The sequence below is a fragment of the Euprymna scolopes genome, chromosome 38 (assembly GCF_053919585.1).
Source record: "Euprymna scolopes isolate OS-2025 chromosome 38, ASM5391958v1, whole genome shotgun sequence".
Lineage (NCBI taxonomy): Eukaryota > Metazoa > Mollusca > Cephalopoda > Sepiida > Sepiolidae > Euprymna > Euprymna scolopes.
This window is the reverse complement of record NC_136519.1, coordinates 24,266,478-24,276,376: the sequence shown is the minus strand read 5'-3', so window position 1 is coordinate 24,276,376 and position 9,899 is coordinate 24,266,478. Positions and strand designations below refer to the sequence as shown.

General features: G+C 32.6%; 1 protein-coding gene across 25 annotated transcripts in view; it reads left to right on the top strand.

Annotated features, from left to right (window-relative positions):
- LOC145263096 (guanine nucleotide exchange factor DBS-like) overlaps window positions 1–9,899 on the top strand; it is an 810,829-nt gene that overhangs the window by 782,623 nt on the left and 18,307 nt on the right. For 2 of the 25 annotated variants that reach the window (XM_080120007.1, XM_080120002.1), the window contains exon 29: window positions 5,351–5,420. The exons of the other annotated variants lie outside the window; for them this stretch is intronic. In XM_080120007.1, the coding sequence (XP_079976133.1) occupies window positions 5,351–5,403 (53 nt within the window). In that variant the 3' untranslated portion in view covers window positions 5,404–5,420. The remainder of the gene's footprint in view (window positions 1–5,350; window positions 5,421–9,899) is intronic. 25 annotated transcript variants of the gene reach the window in all.

The window sequence follows — 9,899 nt, the reverse complement described above, 5'->3', positions numbered from 1 at the left end:
ATATAATGACCGCTTAACCCTAAAATGAAAGCAAGAAGTTTGTACACTCCAAAAGAAAAAACACACACAGAAGAGTAACATAGTCAGCATCTTATCTCACACCCCCTTGGAATATCGTTTTGCACTCCCAAGGAGTGCGAGCGCCCCCAGGTTGGGAATCTCTGCCTTGAAGGGTCAACAAATTTATGTACAGCATTTCCAAACCTATTTATGTTCTCCTCCTCTACTAATTATGTTAATTATTGGTGTCTTTAGATTAAATATGGTTTAGCAGATCAAATAAGGATTAACTGTTTTCTTTTTCTTCTTCATCTTTTTTTTTTTTTTTTAATCCCTTTGTGTTTTGCCATCAGGTTCCTTTGTAGAATAGGGGCACCACTGAAAAATCTCACATATTTTGCCTGGTTTCCTTGACGATTCTTGGATAAAAATTGAATTTTTGATTGTAAATTTGTATTGCTAATCCTCAAAGTAAAAAAAATCTAATTTATTTTTTTTTAAAGACTTTAAATTTGAACTTTAAGAAAAACGTTTGAATCATTGTCAACCACACATAATTAATGATTATTAGTTTTCAAATCAAATTTATTTGACAAAAAAATAAAGTGCAACAAGCCATGGAAATAGTCAGGTAGGATATATTTACCCCCACGTTTATTTTGAATGTTTGTCCAAGGGCACTTTAAATCTGGATATGGTAATAGTCGTCACAACTCCCTCTGATACAGAGCAGAAACATGGACATGGAATGCTGCCGTTCTCCTATCGAAAGAAAAGAAATGGTTATATGTCTTTTGTGAGTGTCTGCCGAGACTAACTCGGGTGGAAAAATCCTTCAAGTTTAGATTGAAACTATTGATGATGATGCATGTTGGAATCCTGACATTTATTTGTTAGCCCTAATCTTCAAATGGACTTTTAGTAGTGATGGGACGATTCCAATATTCCCCCACTCCTCAGTTCCGATACAATTACTGATTCTGTACTAAATTTCCAATTCCAATACCGTTACCGATTCCGATTCTTTATAAATCTCTAAATATTCAACTATAAAGTTGTTATTTTTTCTCGATTGGTATAAAAGCATGTAAAATAAATGCACATATTTTATCTCAAATGGAACCCCCCCCCCAAAAAAAAAACAAACCGTGTGGGGGGAGGGATCTATAGATTTTAGTTTTACTGGTAGTTTAAAATCAATAAATATTTATTATTTCATTATTTATACTCTCTATTTTGTTTTATTTTACTTCAGTCGAAGTTCTCAGAAATCAAGGGGCCCACAACCTGGGGCTAACACTTGAACTCTATACGAGATACATAGATATTCGAATGTTCCATTTAAGTTCTTTATCTCTCACACACTGAGTTAGTAAAGAAATTGAGAGCATAATTTTCCTCTCCCGATATTAACCATTTTCATACGTTGTAGTATATCTTACGTTTTGGTCTCTTGGTCTTACTGGATTCCAGTTCAAGAATTTATCTAGTATGGTGGAGTATGAAGCTTCATGCTATTACTTGAGGTAACATCACTGTGAGAACGTGCACCATTGTAAAACCTTGTAAAAGCTAATGTGAGTTAGTCATCTTATTTGGGCAGCGAATACGAAATGTGATTTTGAATATTTGGTCAGGGTTTACTTCTAGGGAAAAGCATCTTCATGCCAGGTTTTTTTGGTGTTTTTTGTAAGACATATTATAAACTAGCATTTCAGCCCGGCATTGCCCGGGTATTTGGAGGTGCATGTTGAGCAAAAAAAAAAAAGCGGTCAATTTTTTTAACTTTGGCCCCTATTATGACCTCTTAACATTTATTGTTTTGGGCTCAAATAAAGTTATTAAGTTAGATCCATGTCCAGGGAACCTATGTCTAAAATTTCAAGTGTTTAGACCCAAAATTGTCGGAGGAGTTTAGTAGAGTTCTCAAAGGTCAAATCGTTGAACTTTGACCCCTTAACAGACAAATTTCTGGCCGAAAACGGATTACAAAGATTTTCCCAAATCTCAGTACCCTGTATATCAAATTTCGAGTCTGTAGACTTAAAATTGACAGAGTTATTGTGTAGAGAAATGTACACAGACACACAGACAAGTTCACTCTTATAGATATATAGGTTGTTTCTAGGCATCCGCAAACGATAATACATGCATTTATGCAAGTGTGGTCTATTCGATTGAACCAACCCACTGCATACTTACATGCAACAAACGCAAATGTTGCTAATGAGACATTCTGATCAATGGCATGCTGCAGCTTCCAGGCGCAGTTACTGTTTTTAGACATAACTTATGTCACGTACCATAATAACATAAACACATACAGTGCACGAGCCGTAATATACTGTAATAATGTGAACGCATGTATCAAGTGCCATTAAATGTTGTCGTTAAATTGTTAATAAATAGTTAATATTGTCGTTTATAGGATTTTTAATAGTAAACTTAGAGGAGAATGACATATCATAAACACTACATTTTCTAACCTACTAAAAGAAACAAAAACAAAAAAATACATCAAATCGAATTCAAGCCTATAGCCACATCTAGAGAGTGAACATTGCATGATCTATTCCAATTATTATTAAGCCTCCCACTGAAAAAACGCGCATGTGCTTATATGCTGGCAAACATACTTCAGTGGGGTTCAGAAGGAGTGCGATTAATTACTAGGGTTACCGATATATAACCTAGTACACAAACAAAATGGTATTTTCTATGTTATGATCGAGCGTCGAGTCACTCTTTAACAACATTTCCAAAAACATCACCTATGTATAAGTCGACCCCCCAAAAATAACCTTAAAATCGTCTCCCAGAAATTCGACGTATACACAAATATATACGTTAAAATACAGCAGCAGACTCTTTGATAAGACAGAGGTACATTCAGAATGAATGCTTGTGTTTAGAACACAATTGAACCACGATACTTGACTTTTGCATTTTAAATTTCAATTCAAGCTATAATGTAAAAATAATTTTATGAAATCAACAGTAGGTTCTCTACAGTGACATGTAGACTACAATATATTGTGGACTAAGTAACTGTGGGGAGTCATGCGAAGCTTCCACTGCAGTGGGTCCCTGACTAGAGTGAGCAATCAATCAATTTGATTGAAAGGTGGGCAATTTCACAAATTTTGATGAAAATAAAAGTACGGAGGTGTGAAACATTTGTTCAATCCCAGGCAACGTCAGGTCTCCTTGCTAGTGCTGCATAAAAAATATGCCCAACGACTATTATAATAACAGAAAAGTCTATTGATCAGCCATGTCTCTACCATCTTCATCTTTTAAATTCATTAAATGTACACTTGTTTACCTACTCCCTCCCAATCTAAATACTTCCCGACCAACTTGCATTTAATGCAAAAGTCCCAAAAACTTTCTATTCAAGAAACTTCTTTCTTCAGACCATGTATCTTTGGATCCCTTCCTACTCTCTGTTTCCTCACCTGTATCAGCATCCACAAATTTAAATGTAATATGAACAAAGATCTTGTAATGTAACTCTCCACTTACAATCTGGTCCCTAATCACGGTACCCCCCATCTCCCACATCCTTACATCTTGGTGGCAATATGCCTTGTTTGGAGGCTGTTACACATGCATTAGCATACACTCGGGACCCAACACGTTGTAGACTCAGTCGCAAAGGAGACAAAGAAATAGGAAAGAACTTTAACTCGCTCTTTCAGGTTAAGAAAAGACATTTATCCTTAACTCTCTCCCCACTCGTGACTTCTCGTTACAGCTTTGAGATCTCTAATGTGCTCGTCGGTTTGTGCACACATTCTTTTTATAGTTTTTTTTTTTTATATATTATTTATTTATATATTTATTTTAAATATTTATTTATATATTTTTTTAAATATCATTTATTTATATATTTGTTAATATTATTATTTATTTATATTTTTAAATATTATTTATATTTTTTAAATATTATTATTTATTTATATTTTTTAATATTCTTTATTTCTTTTAGATATTATTTTTATTAAATATTATTCTTTTTAAATATTATTTTTTAAAAATATTATTATTTATGTTTTTTAAAATGTTTATATATATTTTTAAATATTATTTATTTATACATATTTTTTTAAAATATAATAATTTATATTTTTTTTAAATAATATTTATCTATTTTCTTTTTAATATTATTTATGTATTTATATAATTTTTTTAATATTATTCATTTATATTATTTTTGTATAATAAAGGTTATTCCGGATTAATTCCAAGCAAATTATTTTTGCTCAAAAAACATAATTTTTAATTTTTTTTTTTTATTGTTGCTGTTAATTAGAAGAATACATAAATACATTTATTCTTATGCGGGAGGTGACGGTGGTCAAATGGTTAACAACACAGACTGACGACCTGGATGTTCCAAGTTCGAATCCAGTTGAAGAAAAAAAAATCACTTTCAGTTAGAATATTGGCAATCACAACATGGTTCCTCCCCTAAGTACATGATGTCTTTCTAGAAAAAAATTCTGACTAAAATAATATCAGGGAAACCAATGCCAACAATAAAATATTTGGAGTCATATGATATGATATGATGACGACGACTCTCCTATGCAAATATTTAGTAGCATTTTTTTTCCACAAAAATTCACTAGCATTTATTTCGTACTAGCTATACAGCAGTAACAGTTATGTAAAGATGGCACTTGGCATACCCAGGTATTATGCCAACACCAACACTGCTCAAATAATCGGTATAAACTAGTAATATTGTTGGTGTAAAAATAATGTCGTTTTTTGACGTTCAAGTCAAAAAACGACATTATTTTTGCACTAATAATGATGAACACTTAAACATGGCTTCCAGTGATTAAAATTTAACTTTAAAGTAAAAACCTTTCAAAAGTAAATTATAATTTCATTTCAGAACAATAATAATTGACATGGCTTCTAGCGAGTAAAACTTTTACTTAAAATTTAAAAAAATCTTTGAAAAGTAAATTACAATTTTATTTCAGGACTAAAAATACTATTTACGACAGCAATTAATTTTATCCAAAATCTGTGTGAAAACCCGTGCAGAAAAAAGTGACATTTTTTTCTACGGGGCCCCTATTCTACAAAAGAATCGAAATTGTATATTTAAGCAATGTATAGTTCGAATGTATGTACAGTTTTATAAGTTCTTACTTAATATCTATGATTTGATTAAAAGTTTCAACTGCTCGTATCCACCTTTTTGATTTTTTGTTGTTGTTGTTGTTTTTGCTTGTGTGTGTGTTTTTTCGTGTCTTTTTTGTTTTTGTGTTCTTTTTTGCTTTCCATGTTTTCTTTGTGTCACTTCATGCGCATGACTATTTCGTTTTTACAGTCAATTCTTTTGCGCTAAATTTGGTTGCATTAGCGCATCCGTGGAACAGTTAATTCTTGAATAAATCACGGTAGGTCAGTTTCGTACAAAAACCCAAGTAAATAAATTAAAAAAAATAACAATAACAAAAAAAACAAAAAAAAACAAAAAACAAAAACAAGACAGGATATTCTTAAGGTGCGTCCATTTAATCTATGCGTTTAATGGATGCGTGATAGACTAACGAAAAAATTGAAGCATGACAGACAAATAAAAAAAATGATTTCGAATGGAAATTAATGGATAGAACCTTTTATAGAGTTGCATGGAAATCATCTAAGGTAAAATGTATCCATTCAATCTGCCGGTTTGTGACGAAAATGTGATTTCAAACTGAAATGTGACAGACAAATAAAAATGTTGCTTTGACCTGAAGTGTGACAGACAGACAGATAGACCAAAAATGCTATTTAAAAATGAACGATGACAGACAGATAAAAAATGCTATTTCAAACCTGAAAATTGAAAACTGAATACTGAAAATATTAGTTCAAACCGAAGCATGTATTTTAAGAAAGCGTGTGACAGACAGATAAAAATTCTGTTATAAACGGAAGCATGAGAGACCGACAAAGCCTCAACAGTAAATTTGTATAAATTAGCAAAGTACGACTTTTCACTATCTCAATTCTGTTGTTGGCATTGGTTTCTGAGATGGATCAGAAACTTACAGGAGGGATCATGTGAAGGTTGCCAGCATCCATAATTAAAACTGTGCTATGGAACCGACAGGATTCGAACTTGACACATCCAGCATGTCAGTTCACACTGTTATCCACTTCACAGATGCCACCTCCCAAAATCTTGTGCCAGTTTTGAGACGCATCTAAGATTAAATATGTCCAATCAATCTGCATGCTTACTGATAAAAATGGCTATTTCACACACAGAAGGATGACAGACGGTTGAACAAAAGTAGTCTTTTTTAGTACCATTTGGATTCTTCGGACTAGTTTTCATCTTGAGTGTTATTTTCGAAACGTTCGGTCGATACAACCGCTGAGCTTCAAGTGTATCTTGTTGAACTTGGGGATCTTTCTGTCGAACTCTGGAATCTGCAAAGAAGTTCAAACGGAACCCTTTATTTAATCCATGGGAATAACATGTTTTTGTTCCATCAACTACGACTGGGTAGAAGTCCTAACCAATTCGCAATTATATTCTCGGGTGTTTCTCACACTAAGGATTGAACCTCCAACCTCTAAAAGAGTGTAACTTACAACTGAATTTTACCAAGTACTTTATCCAATATGCCACAAATCTTTCCTGAGTTTGACAAGATACACCTGAAAAAGGTCGGAGGTTACATTGACTGAAATGTTATGAAATTAACATTCAAGATAATAAGTTACATTGACTGAAATATTATAAAATTAACATTCAAGATAATAACATTCAAGATAATAAGTTACATTGACTGAAATATTATGAAATTAACATTCAAGATAATAAGTTATATTGACTGAAATATTATAAAATTAACATTCAAGATAATAACATTCAAGATAATAAGTTACATTGACTGAAATATTATAAAATTAACATTCAAGATAATAACATTCAAGATATTAACATTCAAGATAATAAGTTACATTGACTGAAATATTATAAAATTAACATTCAAGATAATAACATTCAAGATAATAAGTTACATTGACTGAAATATTATAAAATTAACATTCAAGATAATAACATTCAAGATAATAAGTTACATTGACTGAAATATTATAAAATTAACATTCAAGATAATAACATTCAAGATATTAACATTCAAGATAATAAGTTACATTGACTGAAATATTATAAAATTAACATTCAAGATAATAACATTCAAGATAATAAGTTACATTGACTGAAATATTATAAAATTAACATTCAAGATAATAACAGAAGTCCGAAGAACTCAAATAATATGAAACGCAGCCTCTTAATGATAGTTTTGGACGCATCTAAAAATACCTGGTCTGCATAAGTATGCGATGATAATGATTATGGCTTAATCAAATCCTCCTTTATGACTAATCCACATAAATCCGACTTATCTACTCTTTGGATGCTTTTACTAACAAGCAAGGCTTATATTTTGATTGGAAAAAAAAAAAATTATTGATTGTTTACATTTTTACTTCATATTTATGCATTTTTTTTTACAAGGTAATCACCACATATCAAGGCATGAAGGCCACTCGAGTTAATGAATGTAAGATGGTAGTGTAGTACTTATCAATAATGTAGATTGGGTAGAATTTGGATTATTTAAGGGGATGACTCAACAAGAACTTGTTTTATATTGGATTTGAAGGCTACCATGCTGTAGTCGGCCGAGAAGTAGGCCAGTGGAATAGTGTTTTATTCATTTTCAAAAAATTGAATTATTTATCGACTAATTTGACATGATGTTCTTGGAAACAGGGGTTCAATCCTTAGTCAGATTGAAAGACTAAAAACAAAAAATAAAAGATACGTAACATCTCCTTGCTAAACACTCAGCACTATAAGGTGAGTATGAAGAGTAAGTGGATCAATGCAACAAAAGGAGTGGTGCCCTCCCCTACATCTGGGTGAAATAACCAGTAAAAAGATCAGTCTCGACCATCATTTATTTCTATTTTTCCAAAAAGGATTAATGATCCATTACAATAACTTCACCATAAAAAAATGCCTCATTGTTATTATCTATATCTATATATCTATAAAAGTGAAAGTGTGTGTGTGTGTCTGTCTGTCTGTCTATCTGTGTACATTTCCCTACACAATAACTCTGTCAATTTTCAGTCTACAGACTCGAACTTTGATGTACAGGGTATTGAGATTTGGGAAAATCTTTGTGATCGGTTTTCGGCCTGAAATTTGGTTCAACGATTTGAGAACTCTACCAAACTCCTCCGACAATTTTAGGTCTAAACACTTGAAATTTTAGATATAGGTTCCTTGGACATGGATCTAACTTAATAGCTTGATTTGAATCCAAAACAATAAATTTTAAGGGGTCATAATAGGGGTCAAAGTTAAAAAAATTGACCGCTTTTTTTTTTTTTTTTTTGCTCAACATACACCTCCAAACACCCGGGCAACGCCAGGCTGAAATGCTAGTTATTATATATTTTTAAACAACCCAATCTTTGGGGTGAGAATTCTAATTTATATAATGTTAAAATTCTGCTAATCTTTAATGTTTAAAATAGCAAGAGATAGGATGAGCGAAACCAAAAAAAGGAGAATAGAAAGAGGGGGGAAGTGGAATAAAAGTTAATGAGACGAAAAGTGGCGACAGAAGGAGAATGTCATGATAAATAAAAAAGATGAATCAGACGAGAAGTGGTGGAAGAAGGCGAATTTCTATTATTTAGTTATTAGGATTCTTTATTTATCTGTTTGAGAGGCGCAGTGGATAAAGACGTTGCAGTTCCGGGTGGACATTGTCTGAAGATAGCACCCAAAACCGACCAGAGGATTAGTTGGCCAAAATGTGATGAGACGACAACAACTATGGAAGGCAGTAATTACTGAGGATGCAATTAAGAGATTCAGCATTTCTATCACATTGCGGTTAACTACTTGACGAAGGCCAGAGGAAGAGTTAGCCAAAACGTTGAGAAACAACAATTATAAAAGATGAGAATAACAGTCTGCAAATAAATAAGAATTAATAAGGAGAATGAGACGGCAAGTGATGGAGGAAGAAGAATGTAATCTATATATATATATATCTATAAATATAAAAGCGAAAATGTATGTATGTGTGTTCGCTTTTTCTGTATGTCTACAAAAGGCTTTTTTCAGAGAAGCGGTCGGTCGGTTCACAACTTTTTAAAACTTTTTATATCACATATAAATCGTAATATCTCCCAGTTAACAACGAAGCTCGCCTGTCTATTTAATTTGCTCGATTTCGGGAAGATAAATATTCAACATTTGTCGCTCGCCGCATGTGGGTTAGTCTTTTTCCTATAACATCTTGGGAAAATAAGAATTAAAAAAAAGCGTTCCGCAGTAAATGAAATACTATCCCGCAGTCAAAATTGACCTCATTAACTCATTAAAACGGGCACCTGCCAAATCCAAGTAATTAAATAAATTCAAACGTGTTTCTGTTAGCATCTCACGGTGGGGCAATTGTTAACGTCCCACGTTTTTTTTGTTTTTCACACTTTAATTTACAACTTGCCTCAATGGTTCGGGTTCAATCCTCATACTTACTTTTTTTTTTTAACTCACCCCCACCCCCGGAGTTTCCACACACACCTCCAAACACCCGGACAATGCCGAGTACCCCTCGCTAGTCTATAAATATAAAAACGAAAATGTGTGTATGTATGTATGTGTGTTTGTGTGTCCGCTAAAAACTTTCGACAGACAGAACAAAAATTAACAAACTTGGTATCATATTGAAGTTCCACCCTCCGGACGACAAATATCGAAAAATTGGCCAAAAACGTTAATTTTTTCACCCTGAAATCAACAATTTTCTACAGGGGGGTGGTTAGCAAAAACCATCCTCTCATGACAA